The sequence below is a fragment of the Fukomys damarensis genome, unplaced genomic scaffold (assembly GCF_012274545.1).
Source record: "Fukomys damarensis isolate Sample0158 unplaced genomic scaffold, DMR_v1.0_HiC HiC_scaffold_34, whole genome shotgun sequence".
NCBI lineage: Eukaryota > Metazoa > Chordata > Mammalia > Rodentia > Bathyergidae > Fukomys > Fukomys damarensis.
This window is the reverse complement of record NW_022900946.1, coordinates 25130807-25152780: the sequence shown is the minus strand read 5'-3', so window position 1 is coordinate 25152780 and position 21974 is coordinate 25130807. Positions and strand designations below refer to the sequence as shown.

General features: G+C 44.8%; 1 protein-coding gene across 4 annotated transcripts in view; it reads right to left on the bottom strand.

Annotated features, from left to right (window-relative positions):
- Pi4ka (phosphatidylinositol 4-kinase alpha) overlaps nt 1-21974 on the bottom strand; it is a 149265-nt gene that overhangs the window by 18675 nt on the left and 108616 nt on the right. For all 4 annotated transcript variants that reach the window (XM_033758643.1, XM_033758640.1, XM_033758641.1 and 1 more), the window contains 6 exons: nt 20006-20125; nt 16724-16816; nt 15286-15442; nt 14966-15093; nt 2326-2484; nt 1985-2136 (listed from right to left, as the gene is read on the bottom strand). In XM_033758643.1, coding sequence (XP_033614534.1) covers nt 1985-2136; nt 2326-2484; nt 14966-15093; nt 15286-15442; nt 16724-16816; nt 20006-20125 — 809 coding nt within the window. The remainder of the gene's footprint in view (nt 1-1984; nt 2137-2325; nt 2485-14965; nt 15094-15285; nt 15443-16723; nt 16817-20005; nt 20126-21974) is intronic.

Genomic DNA, 21974 nt, shown 5'->3' with positions numbered 1-21974 from the left:
TTCATGTTTGAGATAAGCTGGCTTGGAACTCACTATGTAACCCGGGCAGGCCTCAAACTCAGGTGGTCTTCTTACCGCAGTACCACCACGCACAGATTAATTTTATTTTCTATCTTGAGACAGGGTCTCACTAAACTGTTAAGTTGCCTAGGCTGAGCTCAAGCTTGTGATCCTCCTACCTCTGCCTTCCAGAGTGATGGGATTACAGGCACATGCCACCACACCCAGCTAAGGTTTACTTTTTTATTAAAACTTCAGTTTTATTCAGACAAAAATGAACAACTTGTGTACTAGTTTGCCTGGGTCAGAAACTTTAGCCTCAGGTTTATTTCTGAGCAGAGCCCCTTGAGGGTGTGGCAAAGGGAGAATATTTAATTCAAGTTTAAAAAAAAGTTGTGGCACGAGCCTGTAATTACTGCACTCTGGGAGGCAGAGGCAAGAAGAGCACAAATTCCAGCTCGCCCTGGGCAACTTTAGTGAGACCCTGTCTCAAAACAAAAAAAAATTTAAAGGAGTGTTCTGGGGGATGCAGCGCAGTGGAAAGCAAGAGTGAGGACCTGGGTTCAATCCTTTGTAACACACACACACACACACACACACACACACACACACACACACACACGCGCGCGCCAAAAAAAAAAACCCTAACCAAAAAAGAATTTCTTAAGTAGCTGGTTTCTGCTAAGCCATCTCCTGGGCAAGGTGATGTGAAGGATGGTGGGGAGGAACTGTTCCTGTCTGCAGGCAGCTTACCACTGAGGGTGGTTTGGGGAGATCAAAAGTCCACCCAGTGCATGAGACAGAAATCTTTACAGAGTAAAAACCCACAGAAACCCCACAAAAGAAGGATCTAGTTCTAACGGAGGCTCTCCCAGAGGGGCGGACACCGGCTGCTAAAAGGTTTGGCAGTGAGTTGGCCCTGAAAAGGAGCAGCTTCTGAAGTGGTGAGAACAGGGTATGGGGAGGTCTACAGGGAAGTGGTGGGAGGAGCCAGGACTAGGGGCTCTGGGGGATCACAAACAGCACGCTGGGCTCGGGGGTTTGGTGCAGGAGGATGGGCATAGTGCAACAAGGCCACCCCAAAGCCATCCACTCTAGCCAGGGACACAGGTACCAGCCAGTACCCCTAAGGTGAGCTACAGGGGTGGCCTGTGGTAGGAAGCAGAATAAGAGTGAGCTCATTCACTGGTCCACGTGAAAAAGGCAAGGGTGAAGCAAGGCTCAGGTGTGAAAGCAAAGGAGAGAGGCCAGACATACTCAGGGAAACCAAAACTATCTACATCGGGATAACAAAAGGTCAGAGGACAGAAAGGGACAGGAGGAGGGTGTAGTATGGGCAAAACGATTCTTTGTGTATATTTTTGAGGATGGCTCAGCCCCCAGGTCAGCTGCTCACCAAACGTCCCTGCAGGCAGACAGGACAAACCTGCTCACTGCTGTGGCAAACGCACACTGCTGGGATGGTAGAGTGCAGATCATTTTCTAGGAATTCATTCCTGTTGCATTTTATAACAGTACAGGTCACAGCAGACTGGATGTTAACAAAAAGAGAACTGGACCTTCCTTGCAACTGGTTGGAGAAGCATGGCTCTGGTAGGCAGCTAGAGGGCTGCAGGGACGTGGTCTGGAGCTCAGGGATGGGCAGATAAAGCAGGCAGCAAGATCAAAGGCCTAAATTATGCCTAGGCTGGGACAGATGCTGGGCACAGAGGCTGGCAAAGACCAAGTTCTAGGAAGAAGGGTCAGACATGAGGAGTCGGGGTGGGACATGTTATGACCACTCAGAGCTCACTGCCTCCATGCAATCTGGAAGGATGCCCCTGACAAGCTCATCCTGATCATTTGGGGACACCTATGCAAGATTTCCTCCAGAATACATGGAAGTACCGTGACACACAAATGCCCCATACTGAATAACAAGATATATCCGCGTCCCTTGCAAGTGACAGGAACCCCCGTTTCCCCCGAGGAGGAAAGGACTCACTTGAATCGGGGTCCTATGGCTGCCACATGCCGGTTCATGCTCCCCTTTGCCCCACCAATGTTCAGGGACATAGAGCGCTGCAGCAGGCTGGAGAAGATCTCTACTTGGTCAGAGCTGCAGTACTTGGCGATCTCAAACCGCTGCACCAGGAACTGGTTAGACAGGAAGAAAAGCACTGTGGTGACAGAGCTGAGGGCCAGTGAGGGCAGCTGAAGCTTGAGGAGGGCTGGAACAGCCACACCCTCTCTCTCGGTAAGTCCCCCAGCCTAGTGTCCCTGAGTAAAGCCCGCCCCGACCACCCACAGGACAGAGCATAGCAGATCGTGGGGACAGGCACATACATCGATCCAGAGGCAGTGGGGGGTGACTTCCGGGGGGCAGGGTCTGGGCTGACTCGCTTCTGATGCTGCCAGAGGGTCTGCTTCCTTGATCTCTGAAGAAAATAGGCCGGACTTCTGCTCTACTGTCATATGCCAGGCCCCTGCCATCTCTCGCATAAACTGCAAGCACAGGACAAACATTAGCTAAAGGAATATACATCCACCGGATACAATTTAGAAAACGAGAAAGCATGAAGAAAGAAAAAAGAGCACTCATAACTCCACTTCCCCAGGCCCAGCTGCAATAGTGTTTGAAGTGTTTCCTTCCAGCCTCTGTTCCAGGCCAGGTTCTTTTCATTCCAGCTCACAGTGCTGGGCTGGACAGGATATAAAGATACTGGCGCACCTGGTGTGTTCCCAGGGCCCCATGGTCTCAGACAGGACCCATCCCGGAGATCTTTAACACTCCTGATAATTGCCTGCGGCTGAGGTGAGGTTGCTTGCTTGGGGCCTCTGAGTCGGTAAGAGCAGAGCCAAGGCTATGGCTCTAGGCGCCTTCTCTTTTTCTTCATTCATCCTACATGGGCCCTGCACAACACCTTCATCTTACTAACCAGATCCAGTGATCCAGGGAGCCGAGAGTGAGCCAGGGTCCAAGGTGCTCCCAAGGCCCAGCCACACTCAGCCAGGCCCCCTTCTGTGTGGAGCGAAGAGGGGCGCCCAACCAGAGGAGAAGGGGGAGCCTAGAAGACATGCAGGGACCAGCAAGAGTGAGAGGGTGCCAGCTCATACTTGGAAAGCAATGTTCAGGTTTTTCTCACGGCAGCCTACTGGGGACCAGGCTATGTGAGGAATAACTGGGGGCTAGACTGGGTCCCACGGTCCCGAGACCAATATGATCTGCATGGGAAACAGAAAAACACGTGGAAAGCTGTGTACTTTCTGCCTGCGTGTGGGAATGATCATGATCACAGTGTTCCCACGGCAAGGTAACATCTGCCGAGGACAATGTAAAGAATGCTAATTCCTGCTTAACTTGGACAGGCACTGGGTACAGGGAAAAACCTGTTCCTTTCTCACATACTCCCCTGGTAAAAGCTTAACCTATTCTGTGTTTCCAAAGTATCTCTTCAACTGTCACCGTTCCACAGATGACACTCAACCCCTTCCTTTTGTGTGTCTCTTCTTTGTAAATACAAGTGGGTCAACCCAGAGACCGTTGAGTCTGTGCACTAGAGGAAGACTTCTCTCGGTTCCCCTGCATCCTGAATATTGCCTGTTTCTCTTTATTCTGTCATTCCCCCCTCACAGGCATCCAGGGGTCTGAGTAGCCCCAGGTAGCAGCCCCAGGAAGGAACACCTGGTGTCTGGGCCAGTACCCTTATGGCGGGCTCAACAATGCCAACTGTGAAGGTCACAGACAAGACAAAAGCTATAGGCAAGAGACACTGACAAACAATAAAGAGAAAGCATTAGTGTGAGTGGGAGAATGAGAAGACATTTTAAATAGGGTGACCAGGGAAGGCCCTGGCAGGAAGGGGAGATCTGGAGACAACCAGGAGGGAGGTGTATAGCCACCTGAGATAAGGAGCCAGGTGGTGTACTGCAGGCAGGCGCGAGCCCAAGGAACAGGGACATGGGTCTAAGTGTGACTCAGCAGAGCAAGCCCGGTGAGTGAGGAGTCCACAGGCAGGATGGCCAGGAAAGCTCGCGGGTCATGAAATCAAGTTTGCCCTCCAGGTGACGCAAGCAGGAGCAGCAGGCACTGACAGGTCTGAGGTACGAGTGGGACCAGATGTGGCCCAGGTTTTACCCACATGCTCTGACTGCAGTGGAGAGGATCAGGGGAAGCAGGGATGTGGTCTGTCTGCTGAGGGTACTGGCTAGCTAACCACATGGAGCCTGGGGTGGGGCCAGAAGAATGCACCTAGACCAGGGTGTGAGAGCCGGATAGTGACAGTGCCGGCAAGATTGCCCCGATAGGCAAGAGGGGCGCCCAAACACCTGTGCTATTCAGAAGGATGAGAGAGCTATAAAAATTACAAAGGTCAGGAGTCCTTGGGAGGAACAGTTAGGTCCCCAGAATGGAGGCTTTCAGAACCCAAAGCTCTGAAGGGGGTTAGATGTAGCTCTCCCTCTAACTCTCCTCCCATCACCTGGGCTCTGTTAGGTGAGGTCTGTGCTCCATTCTCAGGCCTCCTCCAACCACACATCTTATCTGAGGACAGAGAGGGGTCAGAAGTTCAAGGGCACTCAGAGTCCCAGGGACCATGTGAGGTTTGATGTAAGCGCTCAGAAGCTGTCCTGACCCTGCCTTGGGAAATGGGCTGGAGCAGTCCCCAGACACTGGTCTTAGCAGGAAGAGCTGGCTCCTCCTGATTCTCAATCACCCCCTCCTCCCCAAGCAAAGCTGGGAAAGGGGTCATAGAAAGATTCCTACACCAGTTGGAGGAAGCCTTATCCACACCCACCTCGGAGTAGGTTATTCCAGCTTTTTTTTTCCTCCCCTAGTCTCTGGGAAAACAAAACAACAGTGCTTCTCAATCACCAGTTTTTCTATATATAGTTGCCCCTCTAAATGTGGGTGTTCCAAAATCTGTGGATTCAATTAACCAGACAGAAGATATTTGGGGAAAAATCGTGACTGTGCTAAACATAACAGATTTTTTCCTTGTTTTATCCCCTTAAAATATAGAATAATAACTGCTTATATAGCATTTACATTATATAAGGTATTAAAATAATCTAGCAATGATTTAAAGTATATAGAAGGATACACATACTACATCACTCTATATAAGGAACTTGAACAGCAGCAGATTTTGACATTTTTGGCAGGATGGAGGTGTGTGTCCTGGAACCAATCCCCCACGAACACCAAGGGACAACTACACAAAAACTCTGAAACAGGGCTGGAGATGTAGCTCAGTGGTAGAACACTTGCCTAGAATGCTCAAGGCTCTAAATTTGATCCCCAGCACTAAAAAACAAACTGGAAAAAACAAAACAAAACAAAAAAAACCCAGCAGGGTATGCTGGTGCATATCTACAGAATTTTGGGGGGCTTTCCCATCACTGGGACACAACACTGATCCCCACAACTTAAAATGGAGACAACTCATCTGGATATTGCTTCTGGGATTCAATCTACGACTGGCTGGCTAAAGGTAAACATGTCAAGTCAAAAGGGCGTGGTGACAAAGTTCAAAAGTGACCGGGAAGCACAGCAGGGCAACAGCACCACAGAAGAAGCAGCCAGGTTCCAAGACCCCAAGACCAGACCACCATGACCCACCCAGGTATACCAAGAAGTGCGCTCCAACAGTCCCCACTCAGATCCCCAGACCGACCAAGTCCACAGAGGCTGAGGCAGGAGGATGGAAAGTTCAAGCTCAGCCTAGCATTTTAGTGACTTATTGAGACCCTGTCTCAGAATAAAAAATTAAAAATGCTGCAGATGTAGCTCAGAATAAAGGCTTGGGAGGATAAAAAAAGAAAAGAAAAGAAGAAAAGAGAAGAGAAAATACTGCTCAGATACTACAACCACCTAGATAAGAATTAAAAATAATTATAAATATGTTCAATGACATAGTAAGAAAAAGATTGGGCAAAGATCTCAAGAATCAACGTAGAAAATGCAAAATGAGAACCAAGACCTGTCATGTAAAGGTACAAGAGCCCAATGATGAATGGAACTGTACTGTAGACCTAAAATGTACCAATAAACTCAATGAGAAAAAAAAAAACAACAAAGTAGAAAATGCAAACTGTAAAAGAAAACCAAATAAAAATCCTAAATCCAAGAATTATGTCCTAAGTGAACAAAATACCAAAGAGTAAATCCAGATCTTATATTGCTTTTAAAACCAAAATAAATTTCAGATAGATCAAAGATTTATATGCAAATAACACCAGGCCATCAATGTTGAACAAAGATGTGGGTGAATATTTTTATAGTACTGAGGTAAGAGAGGCAGAAGGGAGAGGAAAGTTTATGATAAACAAGGTTGAAAGATAACTTTTAAAAGTAGGAGAAGTAATTTTTGAGATGGACAAAAGTCTAAAACTCCAAGTATGCAAACTGATTTTAAAGCTACAAGGAAAAGTTCAATGTCTCAACAACAGATAAAAATACAACATTTTAGAAAAAAATATGAATAGTTAATAAACATAAAACTAGGTCAACATGGGCCAGGGATTTAGCCCAGTGGTTCCACTGCCTGCCTTGCAAGCCCAAGGTCCGGAGTTTCATTCCCAATACCAAAAACAAACAAAAAATTAGGATAACATGATCGTCCTCATTTATAATAAAATGCATATGAAAAAAATCAACTATCACTGTTTCCTAGAGCACTGACAAACCAATATGTATGAAAGCAGAATGTGAAAGAAATTTTTAGAAAAGAAGAGGGAAGGAACTGTGCCCTGAATGTTTGCGTTCTTTTCAAGATGTGTAAGTTGAAATCCTAAACTCCAATGTGACAATGTTTAGGTAGTGGGGCTTTTGGGAGGAAATCATGCCATGAAGGTACCTTGTGAGCAGCACCTGTGCCCATACAAAAGGTACCCCAGAGAGCTCTCACGCCCTCTTTCTGCCATGTGTGGATATAAGAAGGAGGCAGCAGCAGTTTGCAACCTGAGAGCAAATCCTCAGCAGAAATCAATCATGCCGGAATCCTGATTGCAGACTTCCAGCCTTCAGAACTGTGAAAAATAAATTCTGTTCTTAATAAAACAAACAAACAAAAACCATAAAATACTTGCACAAAATGAATAAGGCAAAAGCCAGGCACTCACGGCACAAACTGTAAGCCCAGCAATCCAGGAAGACTGCCCCAAGTTCAAGGCCAGCCTGGGCTATGTCGTAAGTTTAAAGCCAGCTTGAATTAGAGAGCAAAGCCCTGTCTCAAAAAACAACAAAACAAAACAAAAAGAAGAAGAAGGAAAGAGTAAGGCAAAAGAAAGGATTAGTGAACTGACAAATAAAAAGTAACCAAAACGGAGAGCCAACATGATTGACTGGAGGAGTCACATCAGAGGCACTCAGGAAGGGTTCCCTGAAGCCACAGGTGCTCTGTAGCAGGGGCGCTCTTACGCCCTGAGTCAGAAAATTAATTGGAAAGGTGACATATGTAGATCCAACCTAATATCTGGGGAGCTCAAAGGAGAAGCGAAGCCACACAGCTGGTCCAGACTATTTCAGCCTCTGTCCTTCCAGGAATTGGCCATTGTGAGAGCATCGCAAACAGACTGAGGAGACTAACTCTGAGGCTCGGCTTCTGGGTCAGACTCCACGCTGTCGGCCCCTTCTCTATCGCTTCTCATCCGAACACTGGGGAACACTGCAGCCCAGCAGCGTCCTGACTAGCGCCCATAGAGGAATGCTATCCCCAACCCGCTGCCCAAGAGAATCTGCAAGCAAACAGGGAATCCGTAGGCCCGCACTCCCATCCACAGGCTCTGCAGATCCCTCTGGAGAGTGAATCGCCAACCGACTCTCAAAGGTCACATGCCTGTGGGCAAATCCACCAGTCAATCCTACAGACCTCCAATCTCAGGCAAATTCATTCTCAGATTCCCAAAGACCCCCATCAGTGTGCAGGTGTACCTGCTGACTTCGCAAGTGAACTGGCCTGAGCCTCTGCCGTCATACCTGAGATGGGAAGAGTTCCTAAGCCAAGCCCCGGGTCAGTGTCAGGTTCTGTCTGTAAGCTGGATGAAAGAATTCTTGAGACTAGGTTTGTTTGGGTTCTGAGCACAGGGAAAAGAAGGGAATTTGGTGTGGCTGCCTGCAAGCAGACTGCACCTAAGGCAAGGAAACTGTGAACACTCAGGCTTTTTGGCATAGTGGTCACACGTGAATTGCATGTGCATTCTCTTGTTGATCAGGTCAGTATTTGATCTGAGTTCCTGCTGCGTAGTTTTTGGTTTGGGGGTTGTTTGTTTGCTTCGTTGGTGTCTTGTATATCTCCTTTCTGCAACTCAAGCTTCCATAGATATTTTATTTTTTACTTCTTTCTCCCACTTTCTAAATTTTTCCTATCAAGTTTTTAGTTCACGACATTCTGCCCCCTCAGTTACTCCTATATTTTCTTGTATTAATCTTCTGTCCTATCTATTCTATTTCTTTTGCCCTTTCTTATCTTACCAGTAAGTCCCTTGTCTTCTTGTACCTCTTTTTCACTGTACAGGTGCACAAATACACCAACAAGTTCCAACAACCTCATAGCTTTCCTCAATCCCAAAGTATACCTTCCTTCTCCTATAGTGTCCTCATTCCCACAAATATCTTCTTTTTGGTTTGTTTGGTTGGCTGGTTGGTTTTTTGAGAAAGGGTCTCCCTTTGTTGTTCACGCTGGCCCTGAACTCACTACATAGCCCAGGCTGGCCTCAAACTCACAGTGATCCTCCTGCCTTGGCCTCCCGAGTGCTGGGATTATAGGCGTGCGCCACCCACAATGCCCAGCTCCACAAATATCTTCTTAAAACCCTCAACACTAACCCTTTAGTCAAACTGAAAGACCTCCAGCAGAATCAATTCTATCTAATTTATTTCACTTATTATTATTTCTCCTATCTACCTCTCTCTCACTGACTTACACTCCTCTTTCACCCAGCCCTCCATCTTTTCCCTCTACTCCTTCCACATCGCAGAATCACTGCTAATAACAATTGAATACAGGCGGCAAAGAGTAGCGATAAAGGGTGAAAGTGTAAATGTGAGGTTTATCACATATAAGCAATGCCTAACTGCATCTGTTGATGCTGTTATAATCAGAATTGTGTCCTCAAAACACAGGGACAGAGTCCAAACCACTTAAAAAGCTAAATACCATCTCTGGACAAATGAAACACATCAGTGGAATGCGGTGTCCTGCCCTCAACTCTGAGCACCTAAAAGGGGAAGAAAAAACACACACACGCGCGCGCACACACACACACATACACACAGGAACATGGAAAAAAGGCAACAAAGGACCCCCAAGGTATCCCAACTCTTCCAAGGCAGATCCAGGGGGCACTAATGGAGAGGAAAAGAAAACAGCAGGTAATGGAGCTTTATGAATTGATTAAACAATTAAACAAACTTGGTGAGTTCAAAGAGGACATGACTCAAAACTTTATGAACTTGTCTGTCATACAAAATGACCAATATGGGTCTGGGGGAAACAAATAAAAACTTGGAAGAGCTTACCAAAATGCTTTAAAACATGAATGACAAACTTACCAAAGCCACAAAAAGGTATCAGACAGAAATGCCAGATATAAAAACTTGTATAAAACTGATAAACTGCAGAAGTGACCAATGTGAAGACAGGGTTTCTGAAATCAAGGTCAAAATGGTAAAAACGGTAAATGGACAAAATGGTAAATTAGGGTAAATTACTCAGAAAAGCCTTAAAAGTGATAGGATAGCAAGAAAAAGTCATCAAACAGCTACTAGATGACACTTAGACCAACCTAAGACTAACTGGAGTTGGAGAAAAACTAGGAGATAACACACATGGAACAGTAAATTTGTTTACAGAAATCATAATAGAAAGCTTCCCAAGTATTGTATGAGGAAAGAGCTCAACGTATTGGTGCAGAGCACCAACCATGATAAAAAAAAAAATAACAACACATTACAATTAAAATGCCAGATGTACAAAACAACAAAAGAAAGTATTGTAAAAGCTATCAGAGCAAGAGCCAAAATAACATACAAAAAGGTAAATCCATTAAAATGATAGTAGACTTTTCAATACAAACATTAAAGGCCAGAAAAGTGAAGTATTTCAAGCCCTCAAAACAAACAACTATTATATGATATTACTAATCCAGCAAAACTTTCTTTATAATAGATGGAGAAATAAGGACTTTCCACAAAAAAGAACAACTCAAAAGATTTATGAACACCAAATCAGCACTCCAGAAAATACTCAAGAATATCCTAGACAGAGACAACAGAAGTCAACAAAACCAAAAATTCAGATGGAATGACTACAGCAAGCAAGGCAAAATATATAAATAAGAAAAGAAAAGAAAACATCATCAACAGAACAGAGCACAATGATAGGCATAAATTAACACTTCTCAGTAATGAGACCAATGACTCTCAACGTTAATGGCCTCAACTCCCCGATTAAAAGACATAGATTGGCAGACCGTATCAAAAACCAGAATATAACAGTCTATTGCATTCAAGAAACTCATCTAGTCCAGAAAGATAATACATACACTAAAACTCAAAAGATGGAAAATACTGCATTGATTTCTGCTCTGATCTTAATAATTTCCTCCCTTTTACAAGCTTTGGGTTTGTCTTATGTATAACAGAGAATTTGAAATAGGAAGAAAAAGTCAAAAGGGGAAGAGGAAGTGGGAAGGGTAGGGGAAAGGAAAAAATATGAGAAAAGGCAAAAACGGAAACAAAGTCTTTGGAAATAGGGAAAGGTGGAGAAGTTGAAGGGAGGGCAGGGAAATGGGGAAAACAAATAAGAACCGGGATATATCACGTAGAGGTACAAATTCCCAATAATGAATGTCATCATATTGTATTCCTAAAATGTACCAACAAACTTAATGAATTAAAAAAATACTGAAAATGATAGGTTAAGTACCAGGACCCCCAAAACAAGCATGGGTAGTAATTTTACACTCAGGCAAAGTAAACTTCAAGCTAAGACTCATCAGAAGAGACAAAGAAGGAACTACACTAGTAAAGAGAATAGCCCAACAAGGAGAGCTAACACTTGTAAGTATATGTGCACTGAACAGCAGAGCAGCTATCTTCATGAAACAAATAAAGATATAAAAGATCAAATAAACACTAACACAATCAGAGTGGATGACCTCAATACCCCATTTATGCAAAGAAATCAACTAAACAAAAGAATCAACTAAAAAATCAGAGCTGAACCATACCTTGAACATATGGACTTCTAATAGCCATCTACAGACTGTGTTACCCCACCACAACAGATCACACATTCTTCTTAGCAGCACACAGAAGTTTCTCCAAAACAGACGTATTGTCCGCAAAGCCTGCTGACATAAATAAGAACTGAAATCAACTGTTCACTATCAGACCAATGTGCAATGAAAATAGCAATCAACCACAGAAAGTGTAGTAACACCCCAAATCTTCATAACACACTCCTGAGTACTCAGTAAAGAAGAAATATAAACAATTTCTGGAAAGCAAATGACAACGCCAGTACAATACACCAGAACCTAAGGGACACAAGGAAAGCAGTCCTAAGAGGTAAGGTTACTGTAATCAATGCTCATATTAGAAAAACAGAGCAAGCACTAACAAATAACTGAATGAAGTATCTCAAGATACTAAAAAAACAATAGCCCAAGCCCAAACTGAAATTGAGGAGGAAAATCATAAAGATCACAAAGGAACTGATGAAAGTGAGGCTAAAAACACAATACAAAGAATCAACAAATCAAAGGGCTAGTTCCTTGAAAGAATAAACAAAATAGATAAACCCTTAGCCAAACTAACCAAAAGAACGAGAGAGCAGACTAACATTAATACAACTAAAAATGAAAAAGGCAAAATCATAACAGACATTGTCAAATCCAGAACAGGAAGTCACTACCATAAAAAACTATTCTAACAAACTGGAAAAAACTGAAGAGGCATAAATCATACCTCTGAAGAGACATAAAACATAAGAGGAAAAAATCCTTAATAAAATATTGGCAAATAGAATGCAACAAATTATAGAATCATACATTTTTGACCAAGTAGGCTTCATCCCGGGGTTGCAAGGATGGTTCAACATATACAAATCAATAAATGTAATATGCAACATAAACAGGCAAAGATTAAAGTCACATAATTATATCAATAGAAGCAAAAAAGAAAAAAAAAGCTACTGACAAAATCCAACACCCCTTAATGATAAAAACCCTGAAGAAAATAGCAGGACCTTACCTGAATCTGATAAAAGCCACTTATGACAATGGCCAAAATCATATTTAATGGTAAAAAACTGAAATCATAAACAAGATAAGGATGCCCAGCTCAACACTTCAGTTCAACACAATATCAAAACATTAGCCACAGCAGTCAGGCAAAAGAAACAGTCCAGTAGAGGACAAAAAAAGTCAAATTATCATTATTTGCAGAATACATTATACTCTAGATAGAACCCCCAAAGAATTCTACCAAAAAACTCTTGGAATTAACCAATTTCATCAATGTAGCAGAATACAAAGTGAACACACAAAAATCATTAACATATGTGTATACCAATAATGATTCATTCAGAAAATAATTAGGAAAATAATACCATTCATAATAGCATCAAAAAAAATTACATACCTAGGAATTAACCTAACCAAGGAAGTGAAAGACATGTACAACGAAAACTGGAAAAGGAGACTGAAGAGGACATTAGAAAGAGATCCCCTGTTCCTGGACAGGCAGACCCAAATTGTCAAAATGTAACTCCCAAAACAGATGTATTCAATGCAATCCCAATCAAAATACCAACAGAATTCCTCATAGAACTATGGAAAACAAGCCTAAAATTCATTATGGAGCCAGAAGAGACCTGGAATGGCAAAAGCAATCCTGGCCAACAAGAACAAAGCAGGAGGCATCGTAATACGTGCCTTCAAGGAAAAGAGATGCACCTTGAGCCCATAATGCTTAAATATCGCATGGTTTCTCTTATGTGGAAAAGCTGAACTATAAATAAATTATAAATAAAAGAGAGATAATAGAAAATAGGGAGATAGATCAAGGGAAAGAGCATCAAGAGATGACAGAGGTGGGTGGGAAGGGAAGAACAGGGGATGAAAAAAGGAACTGAAGTATTATGTACTGCAAATATGTACAGTAAATAAACACATCTTAAAAGCCAGAAGAAAAACACTAAGAGTGCAAGCCAATAGACACTTAAAAATATGTAAGCTAATATGCTTCTAGCAATAAACTGCCAACCCAGAATACTAGTCCAGAAAGAATATTCAAGTGCATCAAAAATGAAGGTAAATTACAAATGAGTTTATGACCAGAAAAACTAACAAAAATCATTTAGGGCAAAAAACAATTGCAAATTTGGGTCTATAGAAAACCTCTAACAAATGTGAAAAATGAAAAATATTTGTATAAATTGATGAGGCTTTAAAAAAATAATTTTCTTAATATTTGAAGGATATTTTTGATTTTCTGAAAAGTAACTTTATAATGTGTAACACATGTAATAGTAAAATAAAGGAAAAGAAGATGCGAGAGACAGGAGAGAAATTGGGTATTTAAAGCAGTGTGGACATAATGGTGGCACTGCCACCCTGTGGGATCCCTTTCTGTCAATGACACTGACGGCCCCAATGACAGGCGTCAGCAGTTGTGGGTGCCCACTAGAACAGAGAGGCCTTAGTGACGAGTCTCACTGCGAGGAGCCAGGTGGCACGGCTCTGGAGTCGGAGCACTGCAGGCCGCAGCACGACTTCAGAAGCCCTGCTGCATACTTGCCATAAGAGGAGAGGTGGCCAGACTGAGGACCTGTGCACCCTTGGTTCCAGAGAGTGGGTACCCTGGTCCACAGCTCAGATCCCTGACATCTTCCTCTTTTGAGAGGCAGGGCTGGGTTTCCCTCGCTGACTGGGTGATCTCCCACAAAAGTCTGCCAGACTCAAATACGAACTATGAGAAGCATGGCTGACACAAACCCTGTGTGGCTATAAAATGTCCAGCCAGTGTACGGCATTACAGCCACTGCCACCATCACTCACCTGGAACATTCTAATCTGCCTTGGGAAGCACTTCAATTTCCCTCAGGGAACAAGAAAACTAAAAGCCTGCTTTGACCACTTATCTCAGATGACCTTACGAGAGTGAGAGAAACAAAACAAAACTCCATGCATCAAATTCTGTCACTTGAAAGTTAACAGGATCTTTAAAAAATAAGTCGTTTTTAGGTACTCAGCCAGTCAGCCTGATTTGTTTTGGAGTGTTAGATATTCTCCCAGTCAGCTGAAAGGGGAATACAGGGTAAGCAACCCTAATCTGAAAATCTGAAATTTGATCAGCTTCAAGTCTTTAAACTTTTTGAGCACTGATATGAAGCCACAGTTGAAAATTTCACATCTGGACCTCATGTCAGAGTAAAAAGGCAGATACCTTAAAAATATTATATAAGATTTCTCTCAGCCTACATGCATAAGGTGTATATGAAGCATAAATCAATTCTGTGTTTAGACTTGGGTCCATCTGAGACATCTCATTATATATGCAAACATTCTAAAATCTGAAAAAAATCCACAATCTGAAACATCTCTGGTTCTAAGCATTCTGAGTGAGGGGTACTCAATACCAACTCTAAAAATAGTTTCAGAGCAAGGTAGATGATCCCAAAGTATGTAGTCCCCCCACCAAAAAACCCATCCTCATCAACAAATGCAGAGGCCGCCCATCAGAGCCAGTAGCAGTAGGCCTTCCACTGAAGTAGAGAAATGGCTCCTCCTACTGAGCTTTTGAAAAAGCATCATCTCTACAGTACCACTCCAACACGAACTGTTCTGTTGTCCCGTATTTGTGTAGTCAGGCATGAACATGGGAGACCAAGGCTTGAGAAGGTAGCAGGCTTGCCAGGGTCTTGCCAGGACAGCCTCTTTCCATCTCGCATCAGGCCTGCCCTGACGGTCAGGGTCCTACCGGCACTTCCACTCCGTTCTTGCCAGCCAGCAGCCACTCCCAGCAGGCCAAGGCAGTCTCCATGCCATGCTCGTTGAACATCCGGAGGGGACCCCAACACAGATGATGGAGAAGCTGTGGGTCATAATCTGAAACCAAAAACAGTTCAGAGGCCTTTGGCCATGGCTGGAGTTGAACACAGTTTCTGTGGGTTAGTAAGACAGTCAGCTCCAGCTGGGGCCAACAATGGCCTTTTATTTACTTTCCGCTCACAGAGACCAGAAAGAGCTCTACCTGGAGAGTGCCACCTCTTTCTTCAGCTAGGCCCTGATGTGCATTACCTTTGCTGCTAATGAGCATTGCAGTCAACTTGAACATGGCCTGAGTGTAGTGATGAGAATTATTGTGGTCCAAAGCTGTATTCAGATCCTGCACCATCATTTTGTTCAGGTCAGACATCTGGCCAGTAGTACCTGAGAACCGAATCATTCCATACACCTGCAAGAAGCAACTCATCAGCAGCCAGTACCTGGCTGAGGTCCTGACAGCCACCTGACCATGCTCACAAGAGGACCGGTGAGGCCAGTGTGTGTGCGTGTGCGTGTGTGCACAGTGCTGGGGTTGAATCCAGGTTTTCAGGCTAAACACATTTTACCACTGCCACCTTCATAGATTTTTCTAAGAGAGCGTCTCTTCTAGAAATGCCTTTTAGTATCCCCACTACTACAGATGTTCCTTGAGGGAAGAGGACTTGTTCTCTATTTTTGTGCCCAGGGCTGTGCCCATGGTCTGACCCATGCACAAACATGGACTAGATAAGTAAAATTTCTCTAGACTCAAATGATTCAAACAAGATCAGCTGCATTGTTTTTGTTTGTTTGAGATATAGGGGACTAAACTCAGGGCCTCATGCACACTAGGCAAGCACTTTACTGCTGAGCTGCCTCACTGTCTTTAGAGTCAGACTTCATTATTTTTCCCAGGAATTGTTTTCTGACTCACAAACTGTAAAGAAGATCTGACTCTTCCCCCTCACCCGCACCCCCAAGAAAATCTCTCTCTCCAATTCAGACCTCCTCCTGCTGCCAGGGTATTCAAACTGATGTAGAAGAGACCCTTGGCAATTCCCAGCGTGTGGTCAACAGTCACTCAGCACAGAGTAAGTTCTGCTTGCAGAGACTATAGGGAAGAGCAACCATCGGAATAAACAAGAGGCAGTGTTTGGGAGAGGGGAGACCCCCAGGTCTGGCTACTGACAAAGTTTCATAGTTGCCAGGGGCGTCAGTGAGTTTCTGTGTTTTGTGGATGAGGGAACTGGGGCCCAGACAGGTGAGGCAACTGGTCAGGACAAAATAAACTGCGCTGTGCAGTGTGGAGCTGACAGAGGAGGTTCCTGAGGCTGTTCTGCCTGACTATGGCAAGTTACTTAATTTCCAAAGCCTTAGTTTCTTTATCTGTAGAACCAGAGAATCATACTATGCACATCTCAGCAAGTACCCAGGAGAATGCATGGCACTCAACAAGTGTTGGCCACCACTTAAAAAAAATTCTTTTTAAAGCCAAAACCCAGAATACCTCCTGCCTCAGCATAGTCAGAACATGTGTATGTGAAGTAGATGCTCCAAATACGCCAATAGTGTTGGGCTCTATGCTACTCAAGCCACCTAAGATGAGTAAATTCCACACTGCCCAGACCCATTCTTTATATTCTACAAAAAGAGCCAAATGGCATCAAACCACGAGAATGCTCTGATCCTTGGACACGGGGGACAAAATTACCTCGCCTGCATAGCGGTTGCGCAAATTCAGAGAAGCCATGAAGTTAGAGTAATCTTTTGTGACACAGGCCGGGCGTTCAGTTAGCTGATTTGCCTACAAACAAAACAAAACAAAACAAAACAATTATTGTATACTGTCAAAACATCACCTTTTTTCATACATACAATGAGTACAGAGAAGTCTAATTAAGAAGTCCAGTTCAAGCTGAGTGTGGTGGCACACACCTGTAATTCCAGCACTCTGGGAGGCTGAGGCAGAAGGATCATGAATTCGAGCCCATGCTAGGCAACTTTGAGACTTAGCGAGACCTTGTCTCAAAATAAAAACTAAAAAAAGGCTAGAGATGTAGCTTATTAATCTCCAGTACCCCCCCAAAAAAAAAGAAGAGGAAGAAGGAGAAGATGACAAGTTCAGATCCAAGGTTATGCCAGTAAGTTAATGCGATGAAATACTTTAGAACAGGCTCTAGAATCATGTCAGATGGAGCCAGGATTGGTGGTGCTGCACGCCTATAATCCCAGCACTGTAGGAGGCTGGGCTGGGAGGATTGCAGATTCAAGCCTAGCCTGTGCAACTCAGCAGCTCAACAAGGCCCTGCCTTAGAGGTTAAAGGTAGAAAAGGGCTAGAGATGCAGCTCAGTGCACAGATTCTGGGCTCGATCCCCAGTACTAAAAAAAATAAAAAATATTTTTTGATGTGGGAAATGCCTCCAGAAGGCAGTTGGTACTATAGTTTTCTGAATTGATAGCAAAGGGTGACTGAAGGTGGGAGCAAAAGATAGCAGGGCCCTTAAACATCCAACAGCTGCCCCAAAGTCTGGAAAGGTGTGTCCCCTGGGCACAAAGGCAAACCACTCCCTGACACAGAGCTTCTCATCCCTCCCGATTTCTGGACCCAGGGGCTCAGCACTCTGGGCAGCTTCTCCTCCTAACCCAGACTTTTCCTTGCCTATCTACTCTGTAGCTCCTGCTCAGCTAGTGGCGCACATTCTCAAGCCCAGACGGCACACATCTTTCCTTTAGCATCATTTACTACAAATTGATGCAACCCATTTACTTGGTGAAATATTGATGCTACTAATAAAAGAGGAATTTCTCAATTGTTGGAGTTTGGAGGGAATTTTTTAATGGGGAAGTAGGCATAAAGTGGGTCAAAGAAGAGAATGTAAATTTGGGGAAAAAGAAAAACACAGGCAAGAGCCAAATTACATGGCTGTTGTACAACAATATTAAATTAGCTTCTGAAAAAAAGAAAGTCACATAGCTGGATGCAGTAGAGGCTGAGGCAGAACTGCAAGTTCTTGACCGACGCCAGCCTGGGCAATTTAATGAGACCGTTTCAAAAAATAAAAAGGGGGCCAAAGATTTAGCTCAGTGGTGCCGCCGCCTGCCTCACAAGCTCAAGGACCTAAGTTTGATCCCCAATACCCCGACAAAAAAATGACATATGGTGGGCCAAAGTGCAGGTGAGATCTCTCCCTTTTGAAATTGCTCCATGGGCCCCATTTACCCTGTCTGAGTCGGCCAGAGGACAGCAGAGCAGACACCAAGAGGTGCTGCAGGAGGGCCTTGCTGATGTTCCCTGACGCAGTCAGTGTTCCTATTAGCCTGATATCCTGCATCTGACACTGTCCTTAAAGAATGTTCTTCACAAAGTGCCATGTGATAGAAGTTTGGGGATGCTGCACTCTCCTGTGCTTTCTGTGGGGCTAAAGTATCTTAGGTTCTTGAGCACAGCTAACAACTGGATGCATAACTAAATGTGTCTTTGTCTGTTTAGCATCTGAGAGCATAAAACCTAACTTACACTTAACTTTTTGAGAACAAAGATTAAAATCTTTTAGGCAAAATAAATCTCTCACTAGTCAGCCGGCCTGAGCCTAGAAAAGTGTGTGCATGCATGTGCAGTGTGTAACAGGGTGGAGCCCAGGGCCTTGGCACTGTGCTACAAACAAGCCCTTTTTTAATTTTTTCTAATTTTGAGACAGGGTATCGCTAAGTTACAATCTAAGCCAGGCTCAAACTTACAGCCTTGCTGCTCAGCCTATGCAGACTGGCTCTACAGGTATGTGTCACCATACCTGGCAAAATTCTCATCCTAAGCACTCTTTTGAAGGACTACTGTTTGTCATAAGCACTCTCAATCTCCATCTGTGAGTTCTGCCTCCGGCCTGCCTGTGTCCTCTGTGTGGGAGAGAGGCCCAGGTCAGGGCACTGACCCCACTGTGCCCCGTCGACACAAGAAGGTCTGTGTGTGCTGGCTGTACATGGCTCAGCTGTCGTATGTGCTGAGGACGGTCTTGGGAGAAAGACGGTGACCCCGAGGTGAGTGCTCTACCGTGAAATGAGGTCTGGAGACAAGTGTTTCCCCTGGCCTTGCCTCAGGCCCCACAGAGTCGAGAAAGCTCCTCTCTTCCTGCTTGGATCCCAGAGAAGTCGTGCCACCCTTTCTCCTGGATGCTCTGTCTCTGTATCTTCCTGTGCGAAGCCCACACCTGACGCTAAGAAAGCCAAAGGGCACATGTGGCCCTCAAACCCTGCTCCTGTTCAGATTAACAAAGTCCTGAGTGAGGGGGTGATGAGGGACGGGAGGGCCTGGGGCTGTCAGACACCAAAACACAGCACTGGCTGGCCAGTTTCGTCATGGGGTGAAACTGCCTGCTCTGGTCCTCATTTACTTTTAGCTCTAATTTAACTCAGAAACCACTTCATTGTGAACCGGTTGCCCCCTAAATGAATCTCAAGCAGAACAGGATGAAGCTAAAGTACATGTGTACAGTTCCACATCCCAGAACTATGAGGAAGTCTGATGAATGTTCCACATAAACACTGACTATGAAATGATGCTGATGAGGTCAGTTTCCTTCCTTTTGGACACAGACACTCAAATCTAAATCTGATCTCATTCACAGATCAACCTTTGATCTTCACAAATCTTTATATTCAAAGTGAAAGTCCAATAAGGAAATGCCTGTCTTCATGACTGTTCTCCCCTCCCCTCTCTTTCTCTTCCTCATCCTCGTCTCTGTGGTACCAGGGACTGACAGGCTCTTTGAACTAAGCTACCTGGGCAGCCCGTATTTTACTTTTCCTTCTGACTAGGTTCTTGCTAAGTCACTAAGCCCAGTGGGCGCCACCTCTCCTTTCACCTGTCACCCACTCCTGTCAACACACACGTGCCGAGGGGGATTTCACAGCAAACTGCACATGAACGTGAGTCCTCCTCCCACTCCTGTGATGCTGGAGTTGGGGGGCGCTGCTCAGCAGCAGGTTTGCACACACCCCGAGAGTCGTGTTCTGCTTGTTGTAGCCAGCAAACTGGAGGATGCTCTCAGTAGCCATGGCCAGCCCTGTGTGCTGGGACAGTCCCGACACCCAGTTCTGATGTTTGTTCAGATATTCCTGAAACGGGAAGAAAACACGTTATTGCACTTAAAGGGAAAAATAAAGCTTCACAGATAAGGCATGGAGTAGCAGAGGAAGCACTGAGCTTCAATGCTGCATCTGCACCTTACTCCTCAGCTGGGGGAGTCAGTACGGTCAATAAGGTCTACAACGGGGTGCTGCTCATCTACAAATGAGGACCCGCCCCAAGTCCCAGAGTGGCTGTCACACGGTTAAGGGGAGAGGATTGCTCCTTTCTGAGCATCGACCATTTACGGAGAGCTGCGCTGGCTACTTGGGACATAAATTGCAAGGCCTTGGTCCTACGGACAGTATGCAGCAGTGTGGGGTGCAGCCTCTCTCTGTACAGGTTACGGTCACTGCTACAGCACCCCTGATGTCCAAGGCAGGTGAGACGGACCGCAGGAGCCCAGAACAAGCATCTGAGCCCCTCTGGCTGGCCAGGGGAGGAGGCACTGGGGCACCTGGCTGAGCCCAGAAGTGGAAGGGAGGCCTCCCGATCTGGGGACCACAGGAATTCACACCACTAGAGCACAACCTACAGGAGCAGGGTTATAGAGTTGGGGGCTGGTGGGTTACAGACCAACAGAAACTAACTCCCCACCGAAAAACAAACATGAGCATGTATACATAAAACTATGGCACAGAAAAACATCCGTGGACCTCCTGGTTATGGAGAGAGGTTCATGATCAAGGTTAAAAGGAAGTACACTGACCAGACTTGCTACTAAAACTGGACCACTCTGCTGGGCACAGATGAGGGCAGACAGGAAGACCGAGGCTGAGGGCAGGAGCAGGAGGTGGGACTGAGCAATGAGAGCTATGTGATGCTCAGAAAGAGGTGGATTGCTGCGATAAAGGGAAAGCAGGCATGGGGGTGGGGTGCCAAGGGTGGTGCCTGGGGGAAACACAGACAGCATTTCAAGTTCTGCCATTTTCTACTTCTTTTCTAAGACAAGGTTACCTGAGAAAATTCTAGGGAAAACAAGAAGGTCTTTCTACCAACTCCTTTTTGTCCACTAAATCTTTTAGGTATTAAAGGGCTCTTCCCCTCTCTAGACTACAGCTTACATGAAACAACAGGAATCAGATTATTTCCCAAATATTAATAGTTTGAAAAAAACTGCAACAGTTTGAAGAATTCTAGTGCACACATGTGAAAGCTACAAGGCATCAAACAGCAGTGTGGCTTTGGCTTATTTACCAGGCCCTGAGGCTCTGTCCAGCTTGGCCTATGGGTATGTCCCACAGAGGGTCCACCTGGTCCAGCTCCTCAACCCCTCTGCAGAAGGAGGAAACTCACCACGACCCTAGACATAAGTCCCACATTCTTGTATAATACATTTCCAAACAGCCTCAAAGGCTCCTGGAGCTGGTTACTCTACCCTTTCTGGATTCCACACTCAGGAACTATTTTTCTTTTTCTTTTCTTGCTGTTACACAAACTGGCCTCAAACTTGCAACCTTCTTATCTCAGCTTCCCAAAGCTGATTACTCAAAAACATTTTTGAACTGGCCTTGAAATGTGAGGTCAATTTCATAAGCTCCTCTTGACACACCTGCTCTTTGCTAACCTAGATTCTTATTAGAGGTATTTTTCTTTTCTTTGATCTGCCCCCCACAACACACTTTGTGTGGAGTACTAGGGACTGAACCCAGAGCCTTTGCACTGTGCCACATCCATAGCCCTTTTATTGTTTGAGAGAGGATCTCCATAAGTCAGAAAGTTGCCCAGACTTGGTTTCAACTCGATCCTCCTGCCTCAGCCTCCTAGAGTCATATAGGTGTGTGCCACCACACCCAGATCTTTGACCCCTTTTAAAGTGACCCTTTAGTCACATGTACT